This window comes from Dermacentor variabilis, chromosome 7, assembly GCF_050947875.1.
Source record: "Dermacentor variabilis isolate Ectoservices chromosome 7, ASM5094787v1, whole genome shotgun sequence".
In the NCBI taxonomy this organism is placed as follows: Eukaryota; Metazoa; Arthropoda; class Arachnida; order Ixodida; family Ixodidae; genus Dermacentor; species Dermacentor variabilis.
In genome coordinates this window covers 123,872,776-123,887,973 of record NC_134574.1, presented here as the reverse complement: position 1 = coordinate 123,887,973, position 15,198 = coordinate 123,872,776, and the positions used below count along the sequence as shown (strand labels likewise).

General features: G+C 48.2%; 1 protein-coding gene across 1 annotated transcript; it reads right to left on the bottom strand.

The window, feature by feature from the left end:
• Nucleotides 1-4,181: 4,181 nt before the first annotated feature.
• Nucleotides 4,182-14,596, bottom strand: LOC142588827 (sodium-dependent low-affinity dicarboxylate transporter 1-like). Its single transcript, XM_075700644.1, has 8 exons — nucleotides 14,502-14,596; nucleotides 13,288-13,404; nucleotides 13,084-13,164; nucleotides 12,035-12,142; nucleotides 10,876-11,044; nucleotides 8,879-9,040; nucleotides 6,797-6,934; nucleotides 4,182-4,764 (listed from the first exon to the last, which is right to left on the bottom strand). The coding sequence occupies exons 1-8, from the start codon at nucleotides 14,594-14,596 to the stop codon at nucleotides 4,591-4,593; spliced, it is 1,044 nt and encodes a 347-aa protein (XP_075556759.1). The 3' UTR covers nucleotides 4,182-4,590.
• Between the last annotated feature and the right edge of the window lie 602 nt (nucleotides 14,597-15,198).

Below are 15,198 nucleotides of genomic sequence, written 5' to 3'. Positions count from 1 at the left end.
CCAGGCAAATTTGTCAATCGGACTACTGACGCACGGCGTGCAGACTGAAAGTCGCATTAAATCAACGTAGCGGCTCAGCGACATTGTAGCACCGCAGAGTCTAGGCGTCGCACTTCTCGTGCCCACCGTCTTATCTTTGCTGCTATGACATTGCTAGAGGTCGCGGGTTCGATCCCAACAGAGGCAGCCACATTTTGTCGGGGGCGAAATACAAAAACACTCGTGTATTTAGGTTTAGGCGCTCGTTAAGGAACCCCAGGGTGTCAAAATAATACTAGTCTGCCACTACCACGTGCTTCATAATACGATTGTGGTTTTCGCACGCAGTCCCATAATGTGCCGTGTAAGGCAATGACAATACTAACATACTACGAGGTTATAAACAATTGCACACGACAGCGCCTAAAGCAATCACGTCTCGCTATGTGTTCTGTGTTCTAGGAAGACAAAAAGCAGTGGAGCACGCAGGGTAACGTCTACCATCAACTCGCCACTCTCGTATTGCACTAAACGCTGAAGAAACAAAACATTCGCCGTCAGCATCACCGCTAAGTAGTGTCAATGAAAGCAAACAGCACAGAAAGCTTCGCTTACGTCGATTCCCACGGTGCGTCGGGTTCGCATAATTTTTTCACTACGTAGACTTTTCCTCTCACACCATAGTGGTGCGACTGCAATGCACCAGAGAGGTTTCATTTTCGTTTCAGTTTATCTGACACATCAAAAGCACAATAGACCAGAAATTTGCTGAGTTACTGGAGGCCCATGATCACACAACTGGCAGCCCCCAGCAATTTTTTTAAAAAATCTAAGTCACACTGCAGGCCTTATGGCCCAAGCAGGAGGGGCAAGGTACACTGGTAAATGCAATAAGCATACGGAAGGATAGAACGCTAATTGCCAGGCTATTGAACATTGTCTTTATCTTCTACATGTTAATGTTCAACCCCGCTCTTACACTCTCTTTTAGAGTTTTCCATTATTTGCTGTAAATCGTCTCCACTGTTGCTGAACAGGACAATGCCATCTGCAAACCGAAGGTTGCCGAGGTATTCGCCGAAGATTGTCATAGCTAAGCCGTCCTTGTCTAATAGCTTGAATACTTCTAAGTATGCAGTAAATAGCATTGGAGAGATTGTCTCTCTGCCTGACTCTTTTCTTTACAGGCGATTTTCTACTTTTTCTAGTGCAGAAACAAGGTAGCTGTGGAATCTTGGTAGATATTTTCCCAAGGTATTCATATATGCACCCTGTACTCCATGATGCCTCTATGACTCTATAACTCTTGAAGCCTCTATGACTGCTGGTATATCAACTGAATCAAATGCCTTATCATAATCTATGAAATCCATATAGAGAGGTTGATTGTACTCCGCAGATTTATTAATTACCTGATTGATGACATGGATGTGATCCATTGAATATCCCTTCCAGAAGCCAGCCTGCGCTCTTGGTTGATTGAAGCCCAGTGTTGCCCTGATTCTATTTGAAATTAACTTGGTAAATATTTTATAGAACACTGAAAGCAAGCTAATGGGCCTGTAATTTTTCAATTCTTTACCGTCTCGCTTCTTATGGATGAGTATAACAGTGGCATTCTTCCAGTTCTCTGGTACAGTCGTGAGGCATTGCGTAAAAATGACCGCAAACTTTTCAAGCATGATATCTCAATTTTTATTAAATCGACAGCTATTCCATCTTCTCCTGCTCTGTATTCCGTTCATCGCTACATAGAATGGAGGCAGCGTGTCTGCTCTGGGAACTGTACCGGTTAGTATCGAATTCTTCTTCTGCTTTTACTATATCAACGAAATTGCTGATGACATTATGCTGGTGACAACATAATAAAGAATAATGGAGGGTAGACCCTCGATGCGCCCCCGCAGGGTTTAAATTGTCACTGGTCAGGAGCCACAGGATACAGATTGATACATGACGTAGCTAACTCCCCGATTACACTTGTGCATTTTCTTGTCAACAGCATGAGGGCACTGAAATATTTCTGAGTGACCTAGGTGAATTTCAAGCTTTTGTGACAGCGCACCGATTTACGTAATGTCAGCAAGCAGCTACTAATACTAAATAATGTAACAGTACCTAAAGCAAGAAATATATATATATATATATATATCGTCGGATAGCGGCGACGGTAAGCTGGGGATGGAGAGCGACGCAGCTGGAGCAAGCGGGATCGGCGACTATGAGGTGATGGCGAGCGGCTGGTCGCGGTGGCTCGGGCGTTGTCAGGTGCGTCTTCAACCTCGGTGGATAGTGATGGCGGGCGAGGATTCAGTGGGGAGCGGCGGTAGGTGGGAAAGCTTGGTCGAGAGTGGGCTGGCCAGGAACTTCGACAGTGGCGAGAGGTGTGGCCTACACGCCCACAGTAAACGCAGATGGGTCTATCGTCATGTGTGCGCCATTCGGCCGGGTTGCGATAGCTCGGATATTGACCGTGTTGGCGCTGGTGAACAGGGGCAGAGGCAGCAGACGAAGCAAAGTCAGGACGGCTGGCGGAGCAGATGGACGGAAGACCCACATTGGCAAGTTCTTGGCGAATGACCGACTGAATGAGAGACACAAGCGGCCGGGAAACGTCAAAGCACTAAGTCATTGGCGTGGCAGGAGACGCTGATTCGATTTCTCGCCGAACGATACGTACGACGTCCTCGCAGGAAGTGGACTCACGCGATGGAAAAATGTCTTCGCACGTCGATGAAGCTGCGGTATTAGGCAGACGCGTAAACTGTTGAACTATGCGGCGACTCTTCGCGTATTCAAAGCGGCGACATTCGTTAATGATCTCATTGACCGTTGTTATATTCTTGTAAACAAGCAGGTTAAACGCGTCGTCCGCGATGCCTTTTAAAACGTGGCTGACCTTGTCTGCCTCTGCGATATGGTTATCCATTTTGCGGCAAAGAGCTAGGACATCCTGGATATACGCCACGTAAGATTCAGTGGACGTCTGTATACTGGTCCCAATGTCCTCCTTCGCAGCACGTTGGCGGCCGACGGGCTTGCCGAACAAATCTGTAAGCTTCTGTTTGCACTGGTCTCAACTCGTAATCTCTTCTTCGTGTGTTTCGAACCACACCCGTGCTGTTTTCTTGAGGTAGAATACTATATTAGCCAGCATAAGCGTGTCATCCCACCTGTTGTGTGCGCTCACCCATTCGTAATTCTGCAACCAGTCATCGACGTCAACGTTGTCAATCCTGGAAAACATGCCAGTGTCGCAACGCTGGGCCAGGATGACCGTTGCTGCCGACGACGGGGCCGTGGTTGAACTCTCTCCTTCGGATGACATGGCGGCCAGGTTACGTCCGCTGCGGAGCTCAGTCTTGCGCAAGTGATTACCCCGCACCTCCATCAGTGATGTTACGGGAAGGAATAAGCGTGCGTCTATTTACATATGGCTTTTAATGGCTGAGCCAACAAGCGTAGAGCAGCGATAATACTAAACTAGAGCTTTTTCGTCGTCTCCAAGGCCATCATCAGCGTCCTCCTTTTCCCATATTGCAGAATGCGACTATATATATATATATATATATATATATATATAACATATGCAGGAAAGGGACGACGAACCTTTTGGAAGTAAGACACGTTTACTTAACGTTTTCGGCTGGTTAGAGTCAGAGTACAATTTTCCGATCGTGAAAGAAGACTGCGAATACACGCAAAGTGCCTCGACCGGCACTTTGCCTGCTCCAATCTTGCATTTGCGGGCTTCTTGAGCAACAGAAAGCTGTATCGGGGCTTTTTCATGTCACTCTACAATTTTCTCATTGACACATTTGATCTAATAATAATATTTGAGAAGCTGATTAAGACTAATTGTCTAATTAGTTGGCATGAAAATAATTCGAGGATCTCCAAGCGACGGCCAAAACATTAATTTTGTTCCTTAACAAGACATAATCTTTCATAACAGCGGTCCTTCCCGACGCAAAATTTTTTATATTTTTACGCTGGATGAGCAGATACACCTTGACATACTTACGTTGACATAAGCATATTCAGCCTATGTTTTCATTCTGTTTGATGCGTAAAGCGCAAAATGGTGGTTCTCGAAAATTTGAAGCTCGTCCGCTGGTTACAGGCGTCGTGCACGAACCAACGAAATCACGCGAAAGAAACGTCAGAGCGAGGAAGGCGTCGTGGCGACCAATCCTGGAAAGTGTCGACAAAGCGTTCCGCAGGCAAGACGACCCGAGATGTCTTCTCATCCTCGCGTGGAACACGTTACGTTACTCGTCGCCTAGTTGCGCATGCGCAAGCACAAGGATGCTGACGACACTTATTGCGAAGAACATGCAGTCGTCACAAAACGAGAGAGAGGCGTCGGTCGAATCACTGGCAGAGAAACATTAATTAAACACTATAGTGTGAAGAAACACTTTCGTAACTAAGAAAAAAATAATGGAACGATAAAAAGCAAAAGTCGGTCTTGCGCACTGCGGCCGTTATGTGGGAACGGTGCGTGCAGGGATGCGAAAAGTTGCCGAGTCACGGTGACCAACAAAAATGGCGCTGCGCAGTCCGCGGCCCTCCGGCTTCCCATCACGCCAGAGGTGCAGCGAAACGACGCTAGGGGGCGCCACTGGCGTTAGTGAGCGAGCCCGCCGTGCCCGCCATGATGCCGTTCTTGGCAACGGCCCACGCGGGAAGGTCGCTCAGAGAGAAGAGCGACACGCCGACCGTGTTCACCGAGGCGAGCACCAGAAGGATGGCGCCCAGCTTGATGGCCAGGCCCGGGTACAGCTGCAGGCGCGAAAGAGGAACGTGCGGAAACGTGACGCGTGTGTCACACGTCCCAGCTCGCGAGTGAGGTGCTATGCGTATTTGCTCAAATCTAGCTCGGAATAGTGTGCTTCTGCAGGAACGTATACTGACATCGGTCGCAATTAAAAAAAAAATATTGAGACATATTTCCAGAAGTGTCGAAGATATTTGCGTGAGACAGTAATCTTAACTGAAGTTGCTGCGAACGACAGATATGGTCAATATTTCCTAATCATTGGTCCGATCCAGTTGTAAATGTACGAGGGACGTTCCGAAAGTAAGTTTTTTTGAAAGAGAAAAAGGTGCACCAGGTGAAACAAACAATCGTCGTGAGAATCCACGCCCGTTGCTTGTTCCACGACGAAAGGAGTGTCAGCGGAGGAGGAATGACGCATGCGCAAAGCGCCGAAGAAGAGAGTAGCAGCATACCGGCGCGCCCGAGGCTATTTGAGTACAAATCACGATGGCAGACAGACTTGTGCCGACAACATGGGCCCCAATGGAAATGCGTGCGGTATGAATGGGCACGTGAGACTAATGGGCCCGTCATCCGTGAACGCTTACAGATCGTGTACGATGAAGAGGTCATGTCTCAGGCCTTGTATCGCAGGGCATCGAATTTTACCAGAGTGGTTTCTTTGAACTGATTGCACGCTACCACAAATGTCTCAACGTCGGTGGCGACTATGTGGGAAAATAGTGCCAAGTGTACAGTTCATGATCCCATGGTGTATGTTTTATTTAGGAGGGGGTGGCAATAAAGTTTCCGTGTCAAAATAAATGACGACACTTACTTTCGGAACGTCCCCCGTATCTACCTATACCTGCTCGGGTATATTGAAGATGAAGTGTTGCTGGACATGCTGATTCATGCTACGGAATAAATGAAACGAGCGTAAAGACATACACGGGCAGTACAAGGAAGCGCACAAGAGCTCGCTACCAACTGATTTACTTGAGGAAGAAGCGGAAAAAGCAGTTCACGGTCTCCACATACGTGAAAACAAACGGCCTCAGCGGTGCATCAGTTGTTAGGGTGCGCTTGTGCTGTCCTTTTGTCCCGTTCATGTCCTTGTTCTTTTTCGCGTTCTTACTTTATTTGAACGTACTGATATTTTCTTCCGCTACTACGCACCGTATACCGTGCCGTACCCGAATCAAAGTGCTGCAGACGAACACCATCAATCAATTTCCTAGCTAGTAATCTAACTTGACCTAATCTAAGGCAATAGGCTAATGTCATCCTCGACAAATCGCACCGGTGCGTACATATGGGTGCCCTTGTGCGAAGACGATTGGATGAAACGCGCCACCACACAGGGTGCCCCGGTGCGACTCGTCTTGAGTACGCCGTAAAACACGCCACCTCGGGATTCGTGTACGCTGTACAGCCAGGTTCTTAGCGCGGGGAGCCTACAGCATAGCTAGCCAGCATGTACGGCCTCGTCAACATCACATGCGCGTACAGGCATCCCATCATAAGGATTGCTCGCACCAGCCATGCTTCCAGTGCGTTTCCATCGTGCTCCAACATTCCGAGCACCCACTTTCTCTTTCTTCATTTTTTTTTGGGGGGGGGGATGCGTTGTCCGACGGTCCAGTTTGTCCAGCCGCACATATGTGTCTCCCTAGAAGACGTTTTTTTTTTTTTTTTACCTATGCATCGTGAATGAATCTACTCTGGGGTTTTACCTACGTGCCAAAACCACGATCTGACTGTGAGGCACGCCGGACTCCGAATTCATTTTGACCACCGGGTGGGTCTTTAACGTGCCCCCAACGCGCGGGACAGGGGCGTTTCTTTTCTTTTTTTGCATTTCGTCCCCATCCCAAATGCTGCCGTCGCAAACATTATTCCATCCCGAGACCTGGTGCTTAGCAGCTAAACACCACAGCCGCTATATATAGGCCACCGCGCGGCGGGTGCCGGTGCGTCGTGCGCGTATACACGCGTGCAGACGCGACACGCTCGTGACGCGTGCGTCGACGAAGGCGGCCCGGTGACACTCACGATGTCGACGACTTGGATGTCCATGGCAGAAGTGACGACGGCGATGCTGGGCGCCGCCGTGGGCAGCAGGGCGGGCGTGCAGGACGCCATGGCCACGGGCAGTGCGTAGTACAGCGGGTGCACGTTGGTCAGCACGCCCTGCATGCGGGTGCAAGTTGGTTGCACGTTCGTTCGTCCACAGCGAACGCGAGCGAATAACGAAATAAGAAAGAAACGCAGGGAAGAGATCGATAGAACCGGAGTCGTTACTGCCAATATATAGAGTTAGAGGTTTTAATTTTAAAAAAAGACGAGATATTAGGGAGATATAGGGGAAAAGCGAGACTGTGATGGATGTAGTAAAACCTGCCTACATCAAGCAGGCTTGGTGACTATTTGTCGCCGCCCCGTTTGAAAAGAGAGGAGCTGCCAATAAACATCATCATTATCATGAAAACCCGACGTGCTCAGCCACCTTCTGTCCCCGCTGATGGCACTTGTGTTTGTTAGCGATAGTGCGCTTGGGCGATAGCTCATGCGAAACTACTGGGTTCAGAAAAAAAAAAAAACGCGTGGGCAGAAGCGCGGAATCTATATTGCCATAAGGCCGGCGAAAGTACTGCTCAAGCGCACGTAACGCATACTCGCTGATCGAGAGAGAAAATGCACGTGAATTTTCACTTCGGAACCCCTCGCTCGCAAAGGAGCCCGTCAATGCATCCGTCATTTTAGGTTTAATATACGACTACGTCACGTTCACTCTTACACTAAAATTAGAGTTAAACCCTCCTCTGGATGAAAAAAAAATATGATACGTACGGTCCCGTAAGCATATTTATCGTGTAAACGCTGAATCTGAAGGCTATTTTCAACTGTCGTATTATATTGCATATGTTCACGTGAACTTTGTATTCTATATGCTAAGCGTCTGCTGTTTTGTCAAAGGTTCAAGTTTTACGCAGAAAAAGGCCCATAGCCAGGTAGCGTCACATTTTGCCCTCCTCTGAGGCCTGTATTTTGTGGCACATCAAGGAAATTCTTATTTCCATGAAAATCCTTATATGATTAAGCAAAATAAATCGCAGTTCCGCCCTAAAGGCGAATCGCCGATTGCGATAGCAAATTACTGGATAGCTGTACGAAGTAAGGATAGTAGTTTTATCGGCCATATAAACTTGTAAACATTCGCTTACTCACTAAATTATTATAACAGTGATAGAATATGTAAGCGTGACTCAACGAGGACGTAGAAAGAAACAGACACACGGAGACAGCTCCCTCTTTATGTGTCTGCTCCTTTGTACGTCCTTGTTCAGTCGCGCTTACACATTCTATCGTAGATTCAAACCAACTAGCCCGTCCACGTGTTTCAACTAACCAGCACGTTGTCACATGCGCCCAGGTAAACGTGAACACACACGGCTCGATGACAGCGGAAACTGTCCATGAAAACGCTGTAGTTACGAATCGCGGCAGCAGCCGCGAGCCAATTGACTTCCGTGCCTCTATCGCTTCAACGCTTACGAAACATCGAAAGTACAGCGCATACGAAGCTACCGGCACTACGCGCACTCTGCAAACATCGCAGATCGCTTTGAAGATGAGGCACGCACGGGTACGCCCTTTGACCCCGTCGCACATTGCTTTCAAGACACACGAGCGCCGGCAACGCGTCCCTACGGCGTCCGTTAAAGGCGTCTACTACGGCGTCTGCGATTCGCGTGGCCAACGCCGTAGTAGACGCCGCGGTTGTCTCCACTCTGTACGGAGCGGCGGACGAGGAGGACATCGAGGCAGCGTAGTAGCCACCGGAGAAAAACGCCTCCCCTCGCCCCCCCCCCGCCTTGCGCGCAACGGGAGACAGCACGCATCCGGACAGCATTCCTTGCTCACGCACACGAGATTCAACTGCGTTCGCCGGCTCACCCTCACACGCTTTCACTCATAGGGAACCTCACGGCGACGGCGACGGCAGAAGTGCGCCTGGGGTATCCATATAATTGCTGCCAGAATAAAATATTCAGGCATGACAGTCACTGCTGCTGACACATCGTGATCCGTGGCGCCACGTTGGAAACGCGCCAGTCGCGAGATCACACTCACAATGTCCGACGCGATGGGTATGAGGAATCTGGCGATGACCACGTTGGTGTTGACCTCGGCGAGCAGTGTGGTCAACACGATAAGCACCACCTGGGTCTGCAGCGGACTGAGGAAGTCCAGGCTGCTCAGCTTCTCGGTGATGCGCCGCGACAGACCCGTGGACTGCGTCAACGTGTATCATTATAACGCGCACTTCGCGTCTCTCGGTTTTTGTGCACACTATATTGCGTGGCGCTGGCAAGAACACACTGGCATTAAGTGCTACACAGGCCTCAAAGTCTTCTTACGATATCAAAAAAGTGGCAAGGCGAGACTCGTACAAACACAGCGGCGATTGCTATGGGCTTTCTGCGCTCGTGAAGTGTCATTCCACACGGCACACCAAGACACTACAATCGTCATTTTCTTTAATTGCAACTGCATTACGGCAACGATAAAACAAAAGGCTTATAAAACAGATTCCAAAGTTTGTGCAAGTCAGGAAAGATCATGCATCAAAAAACAAACAAGCTGTACAAGATCATTATCAGACCCTTCGAAAGTTCTAGGAGTCTGGTTCTTCATGCGCTGTACCCGAAATTTACCGAAGCTTTGCAAACGCTTCGCTATATCCGACGCTTGTTCCCATACGCTACGCCGGCTTTACTGCCGCCGGCGTCCGGCTGTGCATTCCATAAGAATTAAAAGCGATAAAAAACCATAAAAGCCAACAAAGAATTGGGCAAAGGAAAGCATGGGAGAACATAACTGCTCTTGTACAATTACTCAAATATGGTGGCTGAATAATACAATAAACTGCTATCATGACCTCTTAAAACTAAGGAAGAAAGAAATCACACGCTTCATTCAGAGGTTGTGATTTCGAATACCATATCGGTGAATAGTTCGTTTATATTTTGCGAAAACGCTCGCATACGTTGTAGCACGTTGAAAAAAACTCTGGGTAATCGAAATTAATTCCGAGCCCTTTATTACGGAGTTTTTCGTAGAACTAGTTTCGGTATAAAGACACTAAAACCTACGTATCGACAAAACAGTCAATCAAATCAACTAACATTTCATTAGAATACGAAATTAAATGCGTATTTAACCATTATCATTGAAGAAGTGCTGGCAAGCCTAAGCGCGGCCCAAGCTATAACGGCTTTTATATAGAAATATAGAAACCAGTCTTGTTTAGCAGGAGGCATATGTGTCCATGCAAAAGGTGGTCACGTGGGGACCAGAACAGTGCCACACTCGCTCCAGGGCCCGCTTGGCCGTCTGCTATGCTCCTACTAGTTGGGCGCCCCGATGCAATGGCCAAAAAATCACATTGTTCTCCTTCTCACGTGACCACCTTCAGCGTTATGACGTCATGACCCATGCACATCCTGGGAAGCGAAACAAAGTGGTTTGTAGGCAAGCAAATACAGCATAAATCTCGGTAAACGGAAGTCGCTTAAACGGAATAATGCAATTTCTGGTTAAAGGGAAAAACAGCCAGCAAATTGGTTGATTTTGTATCATGGTTAAATGCGAAGAAGAAAAAAAAAGCTTTATTTACAGGAACCAAAAATTTTGTAACTGTCTCTGAACGGAACCGCAGAAGTAAGCTCTAAAGCATCTTTCCTTTAAAAAAAAAAGCAGATATTTCGTTTTCTTTCTTTCTTGCGACATCACCTTTAAGAAGTGGTGGCGACAACTTAAGCAAGATAATGTTTGGCAGATTTTTAATGCACGGCATGTGCAGTACGGACACCTTGGCGGCACCGACACTATCATATCAATACACCTAATAAGGTGTACAAAAAGCAAAAAAAAAGCGTTTTTGTTTTCACAATGCTCTCTTTGGCCTCAACGCATGTTGCCTTGCGGTTGGCAAATGAATTTCCGCCGCTACGAGGTACGACACCTTTACGCACCAGACATTAAAAAAAAAATTTTTGTCGTGTTATGGCGGAATACACCTCTGCGCTCTTCCTCTTCTTAAGCTTGGGTTCCGCGGTGGGTCTCACCTCCACGGCTCCGGCAAGCGAGAGGCCACCGCCCACCGAGAGCAGTGCCCGCCAGGAGATGCGACCGGACACGGTGTGCCAGTCGAGCACCGACCCCGTCCGGCGACCGTGCGGCAGGAAGGACAGCAGCACCACGACCGCCATCACGTTCACCGACTCGTGGGCGTACCTGGGGAGACGACGCGTCGCGGATGTGCGCACATTGTCACGCAGTGTATGAGCTGACAGTCGACAACCGTGAACGTTGCCTAAAATGCGAGTCGCGGATACAACTCTTCATTGCGCGAACTTGTGCTCAGATAAGGCAAGCGACGCTCCTGGCTGCAACAGCGAGACTACAGACAAGGACTACGAGGCGACATCACATGGGGGGTGGGGGGGGGAGCACAAGGACCGGGTGGTGCGTGCATTGTCCCCTCTACGTTAGCCACAGAAGTATATTTCCACCAAACTCGAATCTGTGCTTATTAGGAGTTATGAGGGCTACAAGAGCGCGATTTGTTGCAGAAATTTGACGGTCGCTCCATCACGCCTATGACGCCCCCGGCGGAAAGACGGAGGGTTGGCAATCCGTGCCCGCCAATTTTGGTCACTGCGAGGCCCACACAGAATAGGGAGCGAGCACGATTCGCAAGATTACACCGTAGGGAAGCCACTATAGTTGTATGTTAAGTTGTGCGCGTAACCTTTGTAACGCATAAATAAATGTCACTTAACTGTGTATTTCTTATCATTCCTGTACGCCCTAGCGGCCATACACCCTCAGTAGCACGCACAAGACGTTTCACGTACCGTACTGCGACTGCATCCCCCATACAGTCTGCACGATAACTTTTTCGGTAGGTTTATAATGGAAGTGTAAGCATTCCAGTTTAACAAATTTGTTTGTTACAAGACGTCGCCACCGACGCAGCTGATTGCGTCTACCCTCCCACGTCTACGCCATATGCTAGGCGTCTGATTATCTACCCGTCTTAACTGACACCCTGGGGGTTGTCCACGCGCCCGTCAGGGTCCGATATACACCAAGGTGACGATATAAACCAAGGTGACGGATATTCACTCGGTGGTCATACGGGACACTAGTTTGTACGGGTATATTATTAGAGAGCTTTAGCGCATCGTAGAAGTATATCGTAAAAGAGGTAGTCGGCCCTACTTGATTGAGAGCTGCTCCTCGAGTCCGAAGAGGCTGCTGACGCCCCTGATGGCGAAGCAGCAAACGAACAGCGCGCCAAGGGAGGCCACCAGGATTCGTTCCTTGCAGCTGAGAACGTCCAAGAGAGAAAATTAGAGAGTTTTAGCTAGAACTTACACGTTCTGGCGCTACGGTTCTTAGTAGGGCGCCGTGGAACTGATGGTTCTAATGGCGTCCCGTTGCGAACGAGGCAACGACAAGTCGTAATCTATAGCCTGTTCGAGCTAATCAGATTTTATTGCACATATTGCAGTGTAACCTTTTGCAAATGTCTACTTTATATTCTTTCTCTTGATTAAAACTTCTGTCTCTATATTCTAAAGCTACCTAGGCTTGTGACAATCGCAGCTCTATATCTTCCCTGCTTTTTTTTCCCCACCAATACTGTAAATGTCTCTTGCTTATCTCGACCACCGAACAATTAACGTTTCCATAAGCTCGGAATCTCAGCGCTTCTGGAAGGTAAACGTTCCCTCTTGAAATAATCCAAGACAAGAATTATGCTATTTGCCACCGGGGATTTTCAAGAATTCCGTAAATCTTAAAAAAATAATCATCCCCTCTACTATATATGCATCTATACATGCATGTATATATGTATGCATGTATAGCTGTAAACCATTTAGCATGTACCGTAGGTGTACCATCTCATCTTTTGATTAACGGACAAAGAAATGCGCCGATTTGCGATAATGTAAACAGCCGTAAGCAAAGCTACACAGCTCAGTTGTCGTCGCCAGAGGGACGCGTTGACCCACGTCTGACAGCAGCACAGTGTTGCCCGCGCGCGCTCCGACGTTTGCGGTGCTTTCCAGGTTCCAGCGTCATTACTCGCCTCTAGTCAGAGTACTTCCGAATGTGCAGCAGCTCGATGAACGTCTACTCTGGTATGTCTACGCTATGATAAAACACTATTGCCTCAGAGATGAGCGAGCACATACTACATTATACTATACTATACTATAGTGTACTCTGCTTCTGCGAAAGATGTTAAACTAAAGATCGCTCACGTGAGCTTGCCCAGAAACTTCCGCTTCTTCTTGATGATTTCGGTGATGACCTTCAGGGTGTCGCCGTCTTCCTGGATATCGCTACGCGAATCAAACCCGTAAAAGAGGTATGCGTCAGGTTAACGTTCGCTCTGACGCCGCGGGTTTCGCAAGCGTAACGACAATCAGAGAGGAGTTTCTTCTGTATATACACCGGTCACTCACTATGCCCGCAGGAAGAGGAAGTAGGTGATGAAGGCGCAGAGCAGGACGGACACGGTGGCCACGGGAAGACCCAGCAGCGTCCACGAGAGCGCGGTCACGGCGTCGTAACCGTACGTGCTGCGAAGAAGGAATTTAAAAAAATACAACTCTCGAGAAGGCTCATTGCGGTCTACCTACAAGCATTCAAAAAGACTTGGTCTATTGCTCGTGCACCCCGTTTGTACTGACTTGCACTTTCAGCATTTCTCGCTTTTCGTCTTTTCCTGATTTGTATTACATATTGTGAATATTTTTTTTAAGACGCGTATCAAAATAACGCTTCAGTTGTTAGTTCATTGTCGTGTTGCGTCGACTTCGTCTCGTCGGTCCCGTTCCCTAGCCCAGACAGGCGTTATGCTAAACTAACTAGCCCAACGCAATGTGTTAGTGCCTTCAGATGTGGTAACCAGGTACTCTCGGTGATGATCTACGATGGGACCGAAGTGAGGGTGGGCTTCAGAAGGTACTGCTCTTCGTCGCAGGTTATCACGGAGAACTGCTATCGGAGCTGAATGTCTCCTTCAGTACAGGAGCAACGCTGTGTCACAAGACTCGGACATCCGTATTCCAGAACGCACCTCGATGGTCACTCCGTCTCAAATGAAGACTCTATATGGCAGCGTCACCCCTCGAGAGGGATGGTCAGTGCGCATGAGAAACATTCCACGAGCAATATTAAGAAACGTGGTGTCTTCTTCTGTCACGGTGCGGTGCTGTGATCAGTGCGATGGAGTTTTCAAAAGCGTGGATAAAGAAAGGCGGACGAGATCAAGAAAGTGAGCAGCCTGCTCCAGGGTAAATGAATGGATAAATAGACAACTAGGATTCATCAAAAAGAAAGTGAGAGTAAGAGACAGAAAACTGTGCAAGGAAAGAAAAGAAATGAATGTCAAGAAAGAAATTAGAAATAGAAATCTTCACACTAACACAAAGGGCAGTGCCTTACTATTTGATGCCCGAGCTGGTCGCCGAAGGAGAGTAACATATTAGAGCCATTATGCGGATCGGGATGCGGCATATGTGTGCTGCCCCCCCCCCAAAAAAAAGAGAGAGAGAAACGCGCTCGGAAATGACTCGGCAAGTCCCAATGGAAGGCGAAGGTATTCACTCAGCGGGACCCGTAGGAAACGTCCACCTTCCAGAAATGCTGGGATTGAAGAATATGGAAGCAGTACCCAGTCAGCAGTCGAGATGAGCTGATGACACATTTGGAGTATCGGCGGAAGAAAAGCAGGGCAGAAATGTAGAGGACCGAATCTCTTGCAGGCATAGCTAACTGACCACGTAATGGTAAAAAGTAGGTACAGAATGTTTAGGATTGAAAAGATTGAGGAGATACAAATTATAGACTGACAAAAAAAAAATTGCATAGATAATCTGATTACCCCAAGCAGGATAAGTGCCTATTTGACACCACCCCATTTGGAAGGGGGTGCATATAAATCATAATCATCATCATCACCACTGTGAAATGCGGGAAGGGCTTAATTGAGCGGAAGGATTGCTTGAGAATACGAAGAAGTCCAGGAAGTGTTTTGGAATCGATGCTCGTGTTTGGAATACGGGAGAAAGGCTTTTTTTTTTTTCGTGTACCCGGCCTTCCGCGCTGCGTTCCCTTCATGCGGCGACTTCACCAGCTTGCCCAAGCTATGTGACGACCTTTGTTTCATCGGAGAGAACACAGAGCTTCGGCGTACGAAGCACCGGATAAGCGACTAAGCGGCGGCTCACAAGTAGAAGTAGTCCCGGAGGTAGATGCCCGACGTGCTGCCCAAAATGCTGGCCATGCAGCCGACGGCGCTCGTGTGGGCCACGTTGATGAGCAGCGCCTTCTTGATCTTGTGGAACCGGCTGCGAAGAAGGAGGAGAAAT

Excerpts from the sequence above, each read along its gene's own strand:
- LOC142588827 (XM_075700644.1), bottom strand. The coding sequence starts at position 14,596 with ATGCCTGCAAGAGATTCGGTCCTCTACATTTCTGCCCTGCTTTTCTTC. Across the intron at positions 13,165-13,287 it reads TTCCTCTTCCTGCGGGCATA|CGATATCCAGGAAGACGGCG; the intron begins GTGAGTGACCGG and ends TGATTCGCGTAG. Across the intron at positions 6,935-8,878 it reads TACCCATCGCGTCGGACATT|GGCGTGCTGACCAACGTGCA; the intron begins GTGAGTGTGATC and ends ACCCGCATGCAG.